We start from the raw sequence: 20039 nt of genomic DNA on the forward strand, positions 1-20039 counted from the left end.
CGAACACTGAATAAACCACCGTTAAGTTCACCTATCATTTACCCCTCATCCAACCATCATCAAACAAATACATTGGCCTCATTTTGTTTGGTCTTCCAAACCACCTCCAGCAATCAAGGTAAACCGTTTTGGCCATGGGAAATCACTCTTAATTTGGYCCCATGGAGCTAGGTGGCAGCCATATTTAAAACTGGTGCCCAGACATCTTTAGTTTGATGCCGTTGTGAATGAGCCTAGTCAGTATGACCTGGTGACTCCAGTCTCCAGTCAGAGCAATGATGATACTGAGACAAGGAAGATGAAGAAGAAGAAGCAGAAGCAGAAGAAGGACAGGAAGAGGCCTCAACCACAGGCAGCTGGGGAGCAGCAAAACCCAGACAGAGGCAGAGTGGAAGGGGGAGGATGTCTTGTGTGGCTGTAGTCAACAGAGGCATGGACTTGGTAATTAAGCGGTATAAAACCCAATTTAAAAGATAGGGAAAGGAGCAGGGATTCTGGGGAAGACATATCAAGAGCTGATTGATGTATTAGAAGTTAGAATACTTTTTGGGGTAAGGTTTAAACAGAACTTGATTTTTATTGTTAGAAGCTTTTGCATTATAATTGCAATAAAACAAAATCCGTATTTATTGCACCCCTGTCTCCTACGTAATATTTATTTTATGAAACGSAACTACAGTCTGAATCACAGACATTTGATACGTCAGAAGAGATGGTGGMATCTGCAGTTGTCTTTCTTACCATGGGAATACTCTCAGGTGAGACCTTATCTGCTGCTCATAATAAAATACAGCCACACATAGGATAACCCTAAAAGCACCAACATGAGGTCATCATTTCGTCATMATTTCTAAACCCTTTTTGGATCCTTCTGAAATGTTAGGACCATGATTTCTGTGTTAATGTAATATATTCTTCTCTACTCCCATGACAGTAGGAATTGTTCTTCAATCAATAGCAGGTTCTTTGTCAATAGTCATAGACATGGTTTCAATTATGTTAATATCTATCTCTAAGGCATATCTCTAAGGCCAATTGCTGTCACACCTTGTCCATAGACCACTTACATGGTAAAGAAACCAAATGTAATTTTGTAATTTGGGTAAACTATCCCTTGAAGGTGGTGACACATATTCCCATTAGTCCATCTTAATGTTTGCTTGCATAAAATATAGTTATTCTACTAGGCACAGTGGCTTCTACAGTGACTTCCAAAATTGTCTTGGTAAAATAATTATTCTGTAAGAACTATAAAAAAAAATGCATTTGGAAACTTTCCACTAAATCTTTTGTCTGCTGAATTTTGTGTTTATTTTGGAAACTATAATCACAGATTGTTTTGTTTCCTCAGGATATTGTGCTGGTCAAGATGTGTTCTGGACCTGGACCTGTGAATGGAACATTGGAGGAAATGTGTTTTCAAAACACCATCAATCCAACCACACTTCTTCAATCACTGGACTTTTTGGTGAACCCCCTGTCTCCATTGTTGACTTTGTCAATTCTGCAGGTTCTGTGACCGGAGTGGGATATGTTGGTAGGATCAGTCTGGACAATAGCACTGGATCTCTGGAGCTCAGGAAACTGACCCTGTGACAGTGGGACATACAGAGTGACCCTAAGAACCTGCTGTTCTCAGTTGGGATTAACTTCACTGATTGTCTATGGTGAGTTCCAAATGTTGCAGGGTAAGGTATGTACATAAAGTTACATTCACAAAGTTACGTTCACGAAGAGTGATACTGGGAGAACAATTGTCACAATGCGTGGGTAACGGCACCGTCAGTGTTTTCTTTGATCAAGTGTCAAACTAGTTAAGACGATCTAGCAAGGCTTAGAACTTGTTCTCAACTGGCCTACCTGGTTAAATAAAGGTGAAATAAAATAAATCAAATAAAAGGCTGGCTGAGGTCCCTAAGGTTTAGACAGCGTAGAAACAACCGCTCTCTCATTTGGTCAACTACCAGTTCAGGGTCAACACCTTGCTTTGAAATGGTTTTGAGCATTGTTGCAATATAGGCTGAACACATAGTTCTATAATTTGACCATTTACATTTTTTAAATGGTATGTTTCGGTTTCCCCTTTTATGAGAGGATTGTTCTTAGGTTGTACCTGGGTATCTACTTTTGAACATAGGCTTCTCTTGAGAACATTTTTATTTACTTGGAATGCAGTTATTTTTTCAAATGTCCAGGAGTTTCCGGCAAGAACACAATGTGACAGGCAAAGTACCATACAATAATGTTGCAATTTACATCAATTGGTAAAACTGAACTCTTTTGCAATAGATGAGGTGCAATTAGAGGACGTCTTTCAATAGCTGCCTTGTCACACAGGTCAGGGTTGGCTTCAAATTAGTGGATTTGTCTATTTCAGCCACACCCATTGCTGACAGGTGTATAAAATCGAGCACACAGCCATGCAATCTCCATAGAAAACATTGGCTGTAGAAGGGCCTTACTGAAGAGCTCAGTGACTTTCACACGTGGCACCGTCATAGGATGCCACATTTCCAACAAGTCAGTTCGTGCTAGAGTCTGTCAAACCCCCCCCCCCCCCCCATCTCCGATCTCTTACCTCCGGTGGGTGTGAGAGATCTCTATGTAGGATTGTGGTCCACATAACCTGGCCCAGCAGGCCAGTCATGACAGTTCAACATCTAGTTAAACCCTTCCCAGAAGAGTGGGCTGTTATGGCCGCAATGGGGAACCAACCTCCATATTAATGCCCATGATTTTGGAATCAGATGTTCGACGAGCAGCTGTCCACAATACTTTTGGTCATGTAGTGGTATGAACACAGAAATAATGGACATTTTGAACTCTTATGGTAGTGATATGACAAAATACACATGGTTTTGAAAATGTTCTGGTCTTGACTTGGCCTCAAACCTTTTGTCCCCCTCCCAGTCTCATGTTTGACCTCTGGTTTCGCATTTTTCTGATGGCATATTGATTAGAGGTCGAACGATTATCGAATGGCGATTATTAGGGCCGATTTCAAGTTTTCATAACAATCGGAAATCTGTATTTTTGGGCGACATTTGCCGATGTTTTATATATTATTTAAAAAATGAGTATCCCTTATTTAAATAGGCAAGTCAGTTAAGAACACATTCTTATTTTCAATGAACGCCTAGGAACGGTGGTTAACTGCTTGTTCAGGGGCAGAACGACAGATTTTCACCTTGTCAGCTGGGGATCCAATCTTGCAACTTACAGTTAACTAGTCCAACGCAATAACGACCTGCCTCTCTCTCGTTGCACTCCACAAGGAGACTGCCTGTTACGCGAATGCAGTAAGCCAAGGTAGTTGCTAGCTAGCATTAACTTATCTTATAAAAAAACAATCAATCATAACCACTAGTTAACTACACATGGTTGATGATATTACTAGATATTTCTACGTGTCCTGCGTTGCATATAATCTGACTGAGCATACAAGCATACAAGTATCTAGTTTGCTGAGCGTGGTAGGCAGAAGCAGGCTCGTAAACTTCATTCAAAGAGCACTTTCGTGCGTTTGCCAGCAGCTCTTCGTTGTGCGTCAAACATTGCGCTGTTTATGACTTCAAGCCTATCAACTCCCGAGATAGAGGCTGGTGTAACCGAAGTGAAATGGCTAGCTAGTTAGCGGCGCGCTTAGTGTTTTCAACCGTCACTCGCTCTGAGCCTTCTAGTAGTTGTTCCCTTGCTCTGCATGGTAACGCTGCTTCGATGGTGGCTGTTGTCTGTGTTGCTGGTTCGAGCCCAGGGAGGAGCGAGGAGAGGGACGGAAGCTATACTGTTACACTTGCAATACTAAAGTGCCTATAAGAACATCAATAGTCAAAGGTTAATGAAATACAAATGGTATAGAGGGAATAGTCCTATATCTCAAATAACTACAACCTAAAACTTCTTACCTGGGATATTGAAGACTCATGTTAAAAGAACCACCAGCTTTCATATGTTCTCATGTTCTGAGCAAGGAACTGAAACGTTAGCTTTCTTACATGGCACATATTGCACTTTTACTTTCTCTCCAACACTTTGTTTTTGCATTATTTAAACCAAATTGAACATGTTTCATTATTTACTTGAGCAAATTGATTTTATTGATGTATTATATTAAGTTAAAATAAGTGTTCATTCAGTATTATTGTAATTGTCATTATTACAAATAAAGAAAGAAAAAAAATCGAGCCGATTAATCGGTATCGGTTTTTTGGTCCTCCAATAATCGGAATCGGTATCGGCGTTGAAAAATCATAATCGGTCGACCTCTAATTTGAATGCAACAAAATACGCGGTGACGAGATCCCTGAGGCCTACATTATGTTTTCTACAGGTATCTTGACCAACCGATGCATATCTGTATTCCCAGTCATGTTACAAAATTCCATAGATTAGAGGCCTAACAAATGTATTTTCAATTGACTGATTTCCTCGTATGAACTGTAATCAGTCAAATATTTGAAATAAATATTCAAATTATTTTACTTTCTAAAATATGTGAGAATGTGGAATTGCCTGATATAATTAGATTGGATCAGGGATGCAAACTAGTAACCTTTCGGGTAAAATTCGCCATTTTGAATCCAAAATAGGGAACCTACATGATTTTGTAGATCTGATGAGAAACGTTTGGGCTTTGGATCACTACTGGCTATAAGCGAACGAGTGATGCACGTTTGGAGCAATACTTGCTGTATCCAAGGCCCAGCCAATCATTCCTAACAGATGCAGCACGCAACTGAAGAGAGAAGAGACAACCAATTTGCTAGTTACAGCATCAGCGTGTGCTCTGGAAAGGCAGTTTGCCAGTTTAGCAGCACGTCCCTTGAACGATAACGAAGAGGTAGTGAGATGCATGACGACGGAGGCGGGGGTGAGAAGGTGATGAATCGTACTTCATGAGCTGTAACCGAAAAACAACTGGCATTTAAAGTTTGAGGTGAGGGGGCAAGTGTGGTGGAACAAGAATTGTTAGCGTTATAGTATCTTACTAGCTGGATCGAGTTCTGTTAGCTAGTATTAACTAGTTAACAGAGTATACCCCATGGGGCGGTGGGGTATGGTAGTTAGCTAGCTAGTTAACTAGCGATCTATGAACTAATGTTTTCCCTTACAGTATATGGTTAATTTTCAGAATGAGAGAATTAGGTGAAAATGAGGCATTGGTTGTTAATAACTTCTTATGGCTGCAGGGGCAGTATTGAGTAGCTTGATGATGAGAGTGCACAGAGTAAACGGCCTGCTCCTCAGTCATAGTTGCTAACTATATGCATATTATTATTAGTGTTGGATAGAAAACACTCTGAAGTTTCTAAAACTGTTTGAATTATGTCTGTGAATATAACAGAACTCATATGGCAGGAAAAACCTGAGAAAAATCCAAACAGGAAGTGGAAATTCTGAGGCTGGTAGATTGTTCAACCAAGCTCCATTGAAATTACAGCGAGATATGATGAGTTTTCACTTCCTACGGCTTCCACTAGATGTAACAGTCTGTAGAACTTTGTCTGATGACTCTACTGTGAAGGGGGCCGGAGACAGGAATGAGTCACCACTGCCATAGTGACCATTCTTTCACTATGCGCGTTCACATAAGAGGGAGCTCCGTTCCATCGCTCATCTGAAGTCATGTAATTCTCCGGTTGGAACGTTATTCAAGTTTATGTTAAAAACATTCTAAAGATTGATTCAATACATCGTTTGACATGTTTCTACGGACTGTTACGGAACTTTTGGACATTTCGTCAGGTTTTAGTGACACGCTTTCCTGACGTTGGATTTGTATACCAAACACGCGACAAAAATAGCTATTTGGACATAAATGATGGGCATTACCGAAAAAAAACTAACATTTCTTGTGGAAGTGGGAGTCCTGGGAGTGCATTCCGACGAAGATCAGCAAAGGTAAGTGAAGATTTATATGCTTTTTATGAGTTTGTTGACTGCACAATTTGGCGGGTAACTGTATGGCTTGCTTTTGTGGCTGAACGCTGTTTTCAGATTATTGAATAGTGTGTTTTGCCGTAAACCTTTTTGAAATCTGACACAGCGGTTGCATTAAGAACAAGTGTATCTTTAGTTCTATGTAAACATGTTACTTTCATCAAAGTTTATGATGAGTATTTCTGTTATTTGACGTGGCTCTCTGCAATTTCTTCGGATATTTTGGAGCATTTCTGAACATGGCGCCAATGTAAACTGAGGTTTTTGGATATAAATATGAACTTAATTCGAACAAGACATATATGTATTGTGTAATATGAAGTCCTATGAGTGTCATCTGATGAAGATCATCAAAGGTTAGTGATTCATTTTATCTCTATTTGTGCTATTTGTGGCTCCTCTCTTTGGCTGGAAAAATGGCTGAATTTTTCTTTGAGTTGGTGGTGACCTAACATAATTGTTTGTGGTGCTTTCGCTGAAAAGCCTATTTGAAATCGGACACTTTGGTGGGATTAACAACAAGATTACCTTTAAAAATGGTATAAGACACATGTATGTTTGAGGAATTTTAATTATGAGATTTCTGTTGTTTGAATTTGGCGAACTGCACTTTCACTGGCTGTTGTCATATCGATCCCGTTACCGGGATTGCAGCCATAAGAAGTTTTAAACAAGTGGATTCATGGATGAGGTGTAGCTGGAGCTGGGCTTAAGGTGGATGCCACTAATGTTATAGGTGAAAGGAACACCACACACTTTCCCTCTTTCTCACTTTTTCAATACGGTTGATAAAAAGGGGTACGCCAGGTGTAGTCTCTGCCTGACAGAGATCAATTATGTCAACAAGGATCGTGTGCTCTGCTGCTGGCACATTGTAGAACAGATTTCCACAGGCAGAAAGTGTACAATGTAATAACGTCCAATGTAGCCCAAAGCTATTGCTTTTGTTGTTGAACTTGACATACAGTTGTGTGAGTGAGGGGCGATTCTTTTATTTCACTCAGTAAATGTGTTTTTTTGTACACACACAGCCTTGTGCACTTGATCGATGTAAAGATGGCGCCGAAGAGGATGGCTGATGTTTTACATGCTCCTAACCAACTGTGCTATTTGTTAGTTTTTTTTTGCGTTGGTTAACTTATTTTTAAAATTATTTTGTATAGTTGAAGTCGGAAGTTTACATACACTTAGGTTGGAGTCATTAAAACTCATTTTTCAACCACTCCACAAATTTCTTGTCGGTTAGGATATCTACTTTGTGCATGACACAGGTAATTTTTCCCACAATTGTTTAAAGACAGATTATTTCACTTATAATTCACTTATCACAATTCCAGTAGGTCGGAAGATTACATACACGAAGTTGACTGTGCCTTTAAACAGCTTAGAAAATTCGAGAAAATTATGTAATGTCTTTAGAAGCTTCTAATAGGCTAATTGACATCATTTGAGTCAATTTGAGGTGTACCCGTGGATCTATTTCAAGGCCTACCTTCGAACTCAGTGCCTCTTTGCTTGACATCATGGGAAAATCAAAAGAAATCAGCCAAGACCTCAGAAAAAAAATTGTAGACCTCATCAAGTCTGTTTCATCCTTGGGAGCAATTTCCAAACGCCTGAAGGTACCATGTTCATCTGTACAAACAATAGTACGCAAGTATAAACACCATGGGACCATGCAGCCGTCATACCGCTCAGGAAGGAGACGGGTTCTGTCTCCTAGAGATGAACGTACTATGTTGTGAATAGTGCAAATCAATCCCAGAACAGCAGCAAAGGACCTTGTGAAGATGCTGGAGGAAACGGGTACAAATTTATCTATATCTACAGTAAAACGAGTCCTATATCGACTCAACCTGAAAGGCCGCAAGGAAGAAGCAACTGCTCCAAAACCTCCATAAAAAAGCCAGACTACGGTCTGCAACTGCACATGGGGACAAAGATCGTACTTTTTGGAGAAATGTCCTCCATCGTTATGTTTGGAGGATAAAGGGGAAGCTTGCAAGCCGAAGAACACCATCCCAACCGTGAAGCACGGGGATGGCAGCATCATGTTGTGGGAGTGCTTTGCTGCAGGAGGGACTGGTGCACTTCACAAAATAGATGGCATCATGAGAAGGAAAATTATGTGGATATAATGAAGCAACATCTCAAGACATCAGTCAGGAAGTTAAAGCTTGGTCGCAAATGGGTCTTCCAAATGGACAATGACCCCAAGCATACTTCCAAAGTTGTGGCAAAATGGCATAAGGACAACAAAGTCAAGGTTTTGAAGTGGCCATCACAAAACCCTGACCTCAACCCTCTAGAAAATGTGTGGGCAGAACTGAAAAAGCATGTGTTGAGCAAGGAGGCCTTCAAACCTGACTCAGTTACATCAGCTCTGTCAAGAGGAATGGACCAAAATTCACCTAACTTATTTTGGGAAGCTTGTGGAAGGCTGCCCGAAACATTTGACCCAAGTTAAACAATTTGAAAGGCAATGCTACCAAATACTAATTGAGTGTATGTAAACTTCTGACCCATTGGGAATGTGATGAAATACATTTAAGTTGAAATAAATCTTTCTCTCTACTATTATTCTGACATTTCATATTCTTAAAATTAACTGGTGGTCCTAACTGACTTAAGACAGGACATTTTTACTAGGATTAAATGTAAGGAACTGTGAAACTGAGATTGTATTTGGCTAAGGTGTATGTAAACTTCCGACTACAACTGTACATAATGTTGCTGCTACCATCTCTTATGACCGAAAATAACTTCTGGACATCGGAACAGCGATTACTCACCTCAAACTGGAAGAAGCTTTTTCCTTTTAATGAGTCCGACGAGAAGGATATACTGCTTTCCCGAGAACAGGCTCAAATCCCTGTCATTTGCGTGAAGAAAAGATGGAGGAAAAGGGGACGCAGGTCGGGCTGAGTTTACTTCTGAGCGAGTAAACTCCCACAGCCATCCGTTCTACTGGCTAACATGTAATCAGTGGAAAATAAAATTGTTGACCTACGATTTAAGATTATCCTACCAGCAGGACATTAAAAACTGTAATATCTTATGTTTCACCGAGTCGTGGCTGAACGACGACGCGGATAATATAGAGCATTTTCCATGCACCGGCAGAACAGAGAAGCTACGTCTGGTAAGACGAGGGGTGGAGTGTGTCTGTTTGTCAAGAACAGCTGGTGTGTAATGTCTAATATTAAAGAAGTCCCGAGGTATTGCTCGCCTGAGTTGGAGTACCTTTATGATAAGCTGTCGACCACACTTTCTAACAGGAGTTCTCATCTGTTTTATTGGTAGCCGTCTATTTACCACCACATGCGGGCACTAAGATCGCTCTCAACCAACTCTAAGGCCATAAGCAAACAAGAAAATGCTCATCCAGAAGTGGTGCTCCTCATGGCCGTGGACTTTAATGCAGGCAAACTTAAATCAGYTKTACCAAATTTTTACCAGCATGTCACATGTGCAACCAGAGAAAAAAATAATTCTAGACCACCTTTACTCCACACACAGAGATGCATACCAAACTCTCCACCGGCCTCCTTTTGGCAAATCTGACCATAATTCTATCCTCCTGATTCCTGCTTACAAGCAAAAACTGAGGCAGAAAGTACCAGTGACTCGCTCAATATGGAAGTGGTCAGATGATGCAGATGCTACATTATTTTACACACAGTCACATAGATCATATTCTTTGTTTAATTAGTTCATCTGCATTTCAAGGATGGATTTAGCCTCAGTCACTAGAAATTAGCATTTTAAAGCTGATATTTATTTTTCTGTATTTTATTATTATCCCCCTCTAGCAGGGAGTTTTTTTGCATGTTTCAGTGCAACAAAAAAAGTGACACCTTTTTGGACCCTCACCAGTTTGCATCCCTGTTGGATGCATGCATGGAGATTTTTCTGTAGCCTGTGTGGCTGACACAGGCACACATAATAAATCCATTAATAGCGGTAGCATTAATCTCACAATTTGAATTTCACCATCGCTGTTTTTACGAGAAAGTGACCAAAAACCAGGTTATTTTTTGTTTTATTTTTCTGAAGGATTTGTATGGAAAACCAAGTTGAAGCCAACATTAGACATCCTCATAATAACTGCACACGGTTTTACCGCAACAGAGTAGGGAACACCCTTCAATGAAAACAGTGGAAAAAACAGAAGTGGCCACATCTCTCACAAAACGGACCAAAAATGAAATCACAGATAATTATAAGGGAGCAGGAGAACTTATAAATTGGCTCCAATAATTAAAATTACTTTTGTCGTGGAAATGTAGTACTAAGAGAGACTTTCTCATTTCTTCCAGCAATCATCTTTATTTAATATTGATTTTATTATTGCAATAATGAAACCGTCGATCCCACACTCTGAAGTGTGTGTGTGTGAGAGAGACAGACTCGTACTAACTATAGTTCATAAAACAACCATTTGGTGCATAAATACAACAATCTTGTAATCCTGCTGCCACACTTTTCAATCACCAAATTAAGAATGTCAGACTTTCAAGGTAGGCCTATTCCAGTACTTGAATTTCAAATGACATTTAAATTATGCTACTTCAAGTTCCTTGTATTGTTTGAAAAACGAGTTAATTGACACACCGGTGTGACAATGGAAGTAACATAATAAAAGGATCCCCATCATCCGTCAGTTTAGGCTAGAGAAATGGGCTGCGTCTCAATCCGCCACATCTGTGGTGGAAGGTGGACGAGCTACAGCGGTGTTTGTCAGACCATGAGACATGCTGAAAATTGGTCTTCTCACAAAAAACGGCTGTAGCATCCAAAAAGTCTGGCCTACCAATGTGTGAGGGGAGGTTCTCACAAAGACGATGGTGTTCTCTGTTTTGCTCTATGTCCCCCACAAGGGGTCCTAAAATTCCAAATCAGATAGCTAAAAGATCCATGGTATGACCATCTTAAAACAATTACGATGCATTTGGAAAGTATTCAGACCCTTTGACTTTTTCCACAGTTTGTAACATTACAGCCTTATTCTAAAATGGATGAAATTGTTTTCTCATCAATCTACACACAATACTCCATAATGACGAAGCAAAAACAGTTTGTGCAAATGTATTAAAAATAATAACTGAAATCACATTTAAGTAAGTGTTCTTTACTCAGTACTTTGAAGCACCTTTTGGCAGCGGTTTCAGCCTCAAATCTTCTTGTGTACAAGCTTCGCACACCTGTATTTGGAGAGTTTCTCCCATTCTTCTCTGCAGATCCTCTCAAGCTCTGTCAGGTTGGATGGGGAGTATAACTGCTCAGCTATTTTCCAGAGATGTTCGATCAAGTTCAGGTACGGGCTCTGGCTTGGCCACTCAAACATTGAGACTTGTCCCGAAGCCATTCCTGCATTGTCTTGGCTGTGTGCTTAGGGTCTTTGTCTTTGCTCCATTCATCTTTTACTCGATCCTGACAAGTCTTCCAGTTCCTGCCACTGAAAAACATCACCACAGCAAGATGCTACCACCACCATGCTTCACAGTAGGGATGGTACCAGGTTTCCTACAGACTTGATGCTTTGCATTCAGGCCAAAGAGTTCAATCTTGGTTTCATCAGACCAGAGAATTTTGTTTCTTGTGATCTGAGAGTCTTTAGGTGCCTTTTGTCAAACTCCAAGCGGACTGTCATGTGCCTTTTACTGAGGAGTGGCTTCCGTCTGGCCACTTTACCATAAAGGCCTGATTTGGTAGAGTGCTGCTAAAGAGCCCTTCTCTTTTTGGAAGGTTCTCCCATCTCCACAGAGGAACTCTGGAGCTCTGTCAGAGTGACCATCGGGTCTTTTGGTCAACTCCCTGACCATGGCCCATATCTCCCCGATTGCTCAGTTTGGCTGGTGGCCAAAATGATTGAGGCCACTGTGTTCTTGGGTCCTTCAATGCTGCATACATGTTTTTGGACCCATTCCCAGATCTGTACATCAACACAATCCTGTCTCGGAGCTCAACGGACAATTCCTTCGACCTTGTAGCGTGGAAATCACTGTCAACTGTGGGACCTTTTTATATAGACAGATGTGTGCCTTTATAAGGCATGTCCAATTAATTTAATTACCACAGGTTGTAGAAACATCCCAAGGATGATCAATGGAAATGATGCACCTGAGCAAAACTGAGTCCCATGCATATATATATATACAAAACACACACACACACGATAACATACGCACTATACACACACATGGGTTTAAGTACTAGTGGTGGAGTAGGGGCCTGAGGGCACACAGTGTGTTGTGAAATCAGTGAATGTAATGTTTAAAAAAATTATAAACTGCCTTAATCTTGTTGACATGAAGAGGAGTAGCTGCTGCCTTGGCATGAAGAGTAGCTGCTGCCTTGGCAGCAGAAATGCAAATTGTTTAAAAACCTCTCTTCACTTTGTCATTAAGGGTATTGTGTGTAGATTGAGGAACATGTTTTATTTAACCATTTTAGAATAAGTCTAATGTATCAATGTGGAAAAAGTTGTTGTGACAAGATAGGGGTGGTATACAGAAGATAGCTATTTGGTAAAAAACCAAGTCCATATTATGGCAGAACACCTCAAATAAAGAGAAACAACAGTCCATTACTTTAAGACCTGAAGGTCAGTCAATCTGGAAAATTTCAAGAACTTTGAACGTTTCTAAAGTGCAGTTGCAAAAACCATCAAGCGCTGTGATGAAACTGGCTCTCATGAGTCCGCCACAGGAATGGAAGACCAGAGTTACTCTGCTGCAGAGAATAAGTTCATTAGATTTACCCGCCTCAGAAATTGCAGCCCAAATAAATGCTACAGAGTTCAAGTAAGGACACATATCAACATCAACTGGTCAGAGGAGACTGTGTAATCAGGCCTTCATGGTCGAATTGCTACAAAGACACTACTACTAAAGGACACCAATAAGGAGAGACTTGTTTGGGCCAAGAAACACGAGCAATGGACATTCGAAATCTGTCCTTTGGTCTGATGAGTCCAAATATGATTTTTGGTTCCAACCGCTGTGTCTTTGTGAGACGCTGAGAGCTGAACAGATGATCTCCGCATGTGTGGTTCCCACCGTGAAGCATGGAGGAGGTGTGATGTGTGGGGGTGCATTGCTGGTGACACTGTCAGTGATTTATTTTAGAATTCAAGCGCACACATTAACCAGCATGGCTACCACAGCATTCTGCAGCGATCCCATCTGGTTTGTACTATGTCCCACTATCATTTGTTTTTCAAGGGGACAATGACACAAAACACACCTCCAGGCTGTGTAAGGGCTATTTGACCAAAAAGGAGCGTGATGGAGTGCTGCATCAGATGACCTTGCCTCCACAATCTTTTTATTTTTTTTATTTTTAAAGTAACCTTTTATTTAACTAGGCAAGTCAGTTAAGAACAAATTCTTATTTACAAAGCCTGGACACATCTGCAGTCCTCATGCCTCCTTGCAGCATGYATAATGCACATTCATGCAGATGAGCAGGGACCCTGGGCATCTTTCTTTTGGTGTTTTTCAGAGTCCGTAGAAAGGCCTCTTTAGTGTCCTRAGTTTTCATAACTGTGACCTTAATTGCCTACAGTGTGTTAACGACCGTTCCACAGGTGCATGTTCATTAATTGTTTATGGTTCACTGAACAGGCATGGGAAACAGTGTTTAAACCCTTTACAATGACGATCTGTGAAGTTATTTGGATTTTTACGAACTATCTTTCAAAGACAGGGTCCTGAAAAAGGGATGTTTCTTTTTTTGCTGAGTTTATACGATATAACGTCAACTTACACTGCCAAAAATGCAAGGACAGAAAATTCATGTTTTTTCACACGATTTGACATCTGTCAAGACACCAGCCGTGATAAAGTTTTTAAATCAACCCGTGAATTTAATTTAATATACAGTAGCTATGATCCTACCTTATATCTTAATGTAATGACAAACAAATTAGTGATTATTATCAATAATGTATCAACAGCTGTAACAAGTTGTCCAGTGTAGGAAATCCACTCCGGTACCCTAGTTTATATAGAAAGACGCCTAATTCAAAACAACGCTGTACTTAACTCAGGAAGATCAAAATGCTTATATTCCCATGAAACTAATCAAGGTCAAATGGTTGGCATGCAGATTCTGCATGGACGTTTCACCGGTAAAACTTGAAGAATTATCATTCACAATTGACAGTGAGAAAGGTGAAGGGAGGGTGACCACAAACATTTCTGTGTAAAGTAGAGGAAAAGAAACCTGCACAGAGCGTGATGTGGATCTTCATCTCTGGGGAAGAGGTGGGACGAAAAGTCCGGCCATTTTAGAAAGCACAATAAACCAATGGAAGATCAGTCCACCAATGCACTCTTTTCACCACCACGTTAACATTAACTGCAGCTATCTGGCAAAAAATGCAATGTTTACCTCTGCCACCTTCTGGTTCGCGGGTGTTGAATTTTGGGTGACTCACCAGCAATGTGTGTTTGGGGGTGCTTGGCATTTCCTCATTCAAACAAATGACTGGCAACTGTATTTTATATATAGCCACATTTTATATGACAGCCAACAGTATTGTGAGGGTAGCAGTGCTGTTTTCAGGTTACTGTTACAATGTCACTATCATGGCTTTAGAAACTTAGACACCTTGGAACACCTTGCTTTAGACACAGGCATTTGTACTGACACAAACACGTTGATAGATGTCATCTACTCTCTCATCCACAGAGACCATTTCAAATGTGACCCTGAGGGCCAACGTCATTGATCTAATGGAACTGAATGACACTGCCATTTTCTCCTGCTCTGTGTCCTCTGGCTCCTCCCCCTTATCTTACCGCTGGCTGAATGGCAGCTCTGAGGTCACAGCCAGATATGGAATTCAGCTTGGTGATGGAGGCCGTACTCTCACCATAGCCAATGTGACCCGGTATGACCAGGGACCATACAGGTGTATTGTGTCCAACCCCGTCAGCAGTAAACCCAGCCAGAATCTAACCCTCATCATCAGCTGTGAGTCGCTAACCTGCATGTCTAATATATCTGTATGCAGAGAAAGTAATTTATGTAAACGTTATTTACCTTTCACCATGTACTTCGCWTACAGTGCTGTAGTTATATCTTGATTTTGTTTCCTGCAGTACTTGTCTGCTTAAGAATAACTACACATATTGCTAATTAAATCAGATTCTTAGGTTACAACATTATTGCCTGTTCTCTATCACTAACACTTGCTTATGAAAACAGTCCTGTGGCATGTCTTAATGTTTTATCACTTCTTAATTTTGGCCCTAAGCTGTTGCTTATATTTCTATTGAATCCAGCCTGCCTACTCTATGTGTTGGGTGGCTAATTGCTGGTGATGGGACATTTTGAAGATAGATAGATAGATAGATAGATGGATAGATACACACACTAAGGATAACATGACACATCTTAAATGGGTCTCTTGAACATGTTCTAAAAAGTATAATTACATCACGGTCAACCTCCCCTCTTTAATGCTGGTGTTGAACATGGACCATTCATTACAGATGGTCCAGAAAACAYCACAATGAAGGTGACCCCTCTAGATGTACTGTAYGGATCAGGGTCAAACCTCACCCTGTCCTGCTCAGCTGAGTCCAGTCCGTCTGCCCAGTTTCAGTGGCTTCTGAATGGAACACTGCTGTCCAATAACGGACCAGAACTCAGACTGGAGAACATCCAGGCCAGTCAGAGTGGTAGCTACAGCTGCTGGGCCCATAACACCAGAACCCTGAGGTACCAGAYATCTGAGCCCTCTGACATCACTGTGCTAGATAAGTGGCAGAGAGGAGATGGAGACAGTTATGAGAGGAAAGAGAGACTGGCTCTGGGGTGCCATGGCTGAACTGACTTAAATGTTTAAGTTTTGTTCTCAAGACCATTGCAAGGTCTTTAAGTACACCTTCCTCAATGTGCAGAGGTACGAGCCCTGGTGTACTGGACACCCCCGCAGCCCCTGCAAGGTGGGAGGGGGGGTTGTGTCACGAGCTCTGGGAACCCTTGCGCCTGTCATCGATATCATTAAAATGTAATCCTMATAAATGATTTTGACAGTAAACCTCCAAAAAGTAATTCATAAACTGTTTCAATTTCCAAATGTACTAGGAAGCTAAATGTTTGTTTCTTGGGCTTCAGGAATGTGACATAAACGTGCTTTAGGTCTTGAAAAATAAAAAATAAATAACTGAAAGTATAAGAAGCGAACAAATTTCATGGTCAAGGCTACGATGGCGCCAGTGCAATGAGAGGAGCTTACTCGGGTGTTCAAAAGCTCATTTCAGACCGAGAACCTAATGCTTATATACTGTACTTAGTTCACCATGAGTTTTAGTTGAGAAAACGATCTCTCGTCAGAAGCAACAGTTACAGGGATGGTAAAAACAGCTTGATTGCCGTAGCAACATCATGACAACTGGGCCAAAAAAAAGCAGTTTGCAGTATCAACAGTCCCTTATCTCTGGTATATCTTGTGTAGTGGAAATTCTAATCAAGTGAGAGAGACTGTAATTTCTTTAACCAATCAATCTTTATTTGATATCGATATAATTATTGCAATAATGGAGCTGGTCAAAGAACCCATGTAGGTGATTCATTGAGAGCCCAATGATTCGGCGTTGGGTCTTGCCTTATATACCTTGTTACATGTCCTTAATCCACCACAACTGTCTCAATGTGTCGAACCAACCGATATCTACTGGATGAGGTGGCCAAATATTCAGAGTCCTCTGTGTTTTCCTGTGAGTACTAAGAACTATTTGTTCTTAGAATAAAGGATAAGGAGAGACTATGATTGGAACAGAGACATCTCGTTACAAACATGCAAGTTCCAGAGTACAGAGAGTGGGGGTAAGAACATGATATGTACAGCCGTTGTGGATTAGGTACAGAGTTATGTGAAAACAGCAATTTACACAACCAGAGTAACAGGATTGTACACACCTATCATTTATATAAACCTTGAAGTAATGCTAATACCATTTTTTTTTCTCTCACATTCCCCTCAAGAAACTGTTTCTTCTATAAAAATGTAAGTGTACAAGGATTACATAATTATTGTTAAGCATACATTTAAACAAACAAAATACATCCTTCTGGTGCCTGACATTTCATCCATGGTAAACAACCTTCCTTTTCAAAACGCATTCAATCTGGATCAGAAAATGGAACATAAAAATAAAATCACACACAAGCTTCATTACAGCAAATAGACAATCATCACACTGACAAAGAGCACCGTGATAGGGGTCAGCATGATGAAAATGTCTGTCTCCCCTAGAGCCCTTCCTACACCAGTGACAGAGTCCCCTCTTTGGTCACTTGTTGCATTTAATATCTGACAGTCACAGTGTAAATGCTGGATATGTAAGATTTTACAGAGTAAATATATGGATATATATAACAGTTTGAGTGTGTTAGATCACACTGATTACCAACTAACGAACACATGGCTACCTCTAATTGGAACTGGTGATCTGTGTTACAGATGGACCTGATGGTATGGAAATAATGGGTCCATCTGAAATAGAAGTTGGACAGAAGTTTACATTGACCTGCTCTGCTGACTCCATACCGACTTCTAGTTACACCTGGGTGCTTAAAACCTTTTGTCAATAGGGTGGCGCTATTTTCACTTTGTAAAAAATCGTGCCCAAATTAAACTGCCTCGTACTCTATTCTTGCTCGTACAATATGCATATTATTATTACTATTGGATAGAAAACACTCTGATTAGAAGTAGCCATGTGTTCGTTGGTTGGTAATCAGTGTGATCTAACACACTCAACTGTTATATATATCCATATATTTACTCTGTAAAATCTTACATATCCAGCATTTACACTGACTGTCAGATATTAAATGCAACAAAAAAAGGTTAAAACAGTAATTGTAACCCAGGCTTATAGCAGAGTAGGCCTACTTACAGTTTACAATGAGACCGTGTTAGCATTAGCGGTGCTGATGGGGTTGCTGACTCTACACCAGTATTCTCCAGTGTCTGCTCTCTTCACAGGGTTTTATGGACAGCATGCTCTTATCCTCAGAGATGATTATGTTGCCACCAGCAGACAGAGGGTGACCATCCTTCATCCACTCTCTGGTGACGATGGAGCCAGAAGCATCACAGGTAAGGTCACAGAGCCCCCTCGATGATTGAAGAGTTTGGGTAGAGTGATGTTAGCACAGATATTGGTTCTGTGAAGGTAATGGTTATATAAATTATGTGAATTGATAATACAGATTGTAGCCTAGATTACAATTAAGCAATATACCACGGCTAAGGACTGTTCTTAGGCCACATACCACAACCCCCGAGGTGCACTATTGTTACTATAAACTGCATACCACGTAATTAGAGTAGTAAAAATACATATTTGTCATACCCGTGGTATACCACGGCAGTCAGCCAATCAATTTAGGGCTCAAACCACCAGTTTATAATGTAGATTGTTTTATTTTGTCAAACAGTAACACTTGCCTGTAAACACAGCACAAGTGAAATGAAAATGACATGTTAAACATTGTGTACGATAAATAAGTAAAGGCCCACACAAAGTACATAAAACATTTGCATAAATATAAATAATTATGTTTAGAAGTGTAATAGGTGCAGAAGAGCTCTCAAAGCTATGACAACATCTTGATTCATCCTCACTGAGTAGGCTAGAGCTGCCACTTTGAAGGAAAACATGCTACGCCCTCCGAAAAACCATCAAACAGTCAAAACGTCAACACAGGACTAAAATCTACACCGGCTCTGACATTCATCGGAGGTGGCAGGTCTTGCAAACTATCACGGATTAAAAAGGGAAACCCAGCCGAGAGCTGGCCAGTGACTCGAGCTAGCAGATGAGCTAAATGCCTATGTTCTCTTTGAGGCAAGCAACACTTAACTGTGTGTGATGCACCAGCTGTTTCGGGTGACTGTATGATCATGCTCTCCATGCTGATGTGAGTAAGACCTTTAAAACAGGTTAATATTCACAAGGTGCAAGGCCAGACGGATTACCAGGACGCGTACTAGAGCATGCTCTGACCAGCTGGCAAGAGTCCTCATTGACATTTTCAACCTGACCCAGTCTGTAATACCTACATGTTAAGCAGACCACCATAATCCTGTGACCACCAAAATCCCTGTGACCTCTGTCCTGACTTTCTAGTGTGTTTTGATCACCCTCAAAGGAAAGGTGCGATACATTGGGTGATGATTTGAAGGTCACATTTAATACTAATTTAATAGGTCATATGTAAGGGTATTAATTCTAATTCGATTTGTTTTTTAATTTAAAGATGTTGTATAACTGTTGTATTTGAAGCACTCCTCCCTTCTGCCCAGTTTTCATGATGTTGCTACGGCAATCAAACTGTTGCTTCTGCCAAGGATCGTTTTCAACTAAAACTCATGTGAACTAAGAACAGTATATAAAAAGCTTGGCTCTGTCTGATATGAGCTTTTGAACACGAGTAAGCTCCTCTCATTGCACTGGCGCCATCGTAGCCTTGACCATGGCATTTGTTTGCTCCTTACACTTTCAATCAGTTATTATTTTATTTTTCAAAACCCAAAGCACTTTGTCACATTCCTGAAGCCTAAGAAACAAACATTTAGCTTCCTAGTACATATGGAAATTGAAACAGTTTATTAATTACATTTGAGGTTTACTTTCAAAATCATTTATTAGGCTTACATTTTAAATATAGATGAGAGGCGCATGGGTCCCAGAGCTCATGACAACTCCCCTCCACCTTGCAGGGGCTCCGGGGGTGTCCAGTACACCAGGGCTCGTACCTGCACATCGAGGAAGGTGTACTTAAAGCCTTGCAAGGTCTTGAGAACAAACCTTAAACATTTAAGTCAGTTCAGCCATGGCACCCCAGAGCCAGTCTCTCTTTCCTCCCATGACTGTCTCCATTTCCTCTCTATCACTTACCCATCACAGTGATGTCAGAGGGCTCAGATGTCTGGACCTCAGGGTTCTGTTGTTATGGCCCGTAAGACGCGTCATGTTATCATTAGTGTATCTATCTAGCTTCAAAATGTCACATCACCAGCAATTAGCCACCCAACACATACAGTAGGCAAGCTGGATTCAATAGAAATATAG

At 40.7% G+C, this 20039-nt stretch overlaps 1 protein-coding gene across 1 annotated transcript; it reads left to right on the forward strand.

Annotated features, from left to right (window-relative positions):
• Positions 1–431: 431 nt before the first annotated feature.
• On the forward strand, positions 432–16077 carry LOC112080469 (cell adhesion molecule CEACAM1-like). Its single transcript, XM_024146253.2, has 5 exons — positions 432–551; positions 692–758; positions 1352–1667; positions 14638–14922; positions 15444–16077. The coding sequence occupies exons 4-5, from the start codon at positions 14682–14684 to the stop codon at positions 15779–15781; spliced, it is 579 nt and encodes a 192-aa protein (XP_024002021.1). The 5' UTR covers positions 432–551; positions 692–758; positions 1352–1667; positions 14638–14681; the 3' UTR covers positions 15782–16077.
• The last annotated feature ends 3962 nt before the right edge of the window (positions 16078–20039 follow it).

This window comes from Salvelinus sp. IW2-2015, unplaced genomic scaffold (genome assembly GCF_002910315.2).
Source record: "Salvelinus sp. IW2-2015 unplaced genomic scaffold, ASM291031v2 Un_scaffold16327, whole genome shotgun sequence".
NCBI classification, from domain to species: Eukaryota; Metazoa; Chordata; class Actinopteri; order Salmoniformes; family Salmonidae; genus Salvelinus; species Salvelinus sp. IW2-2015.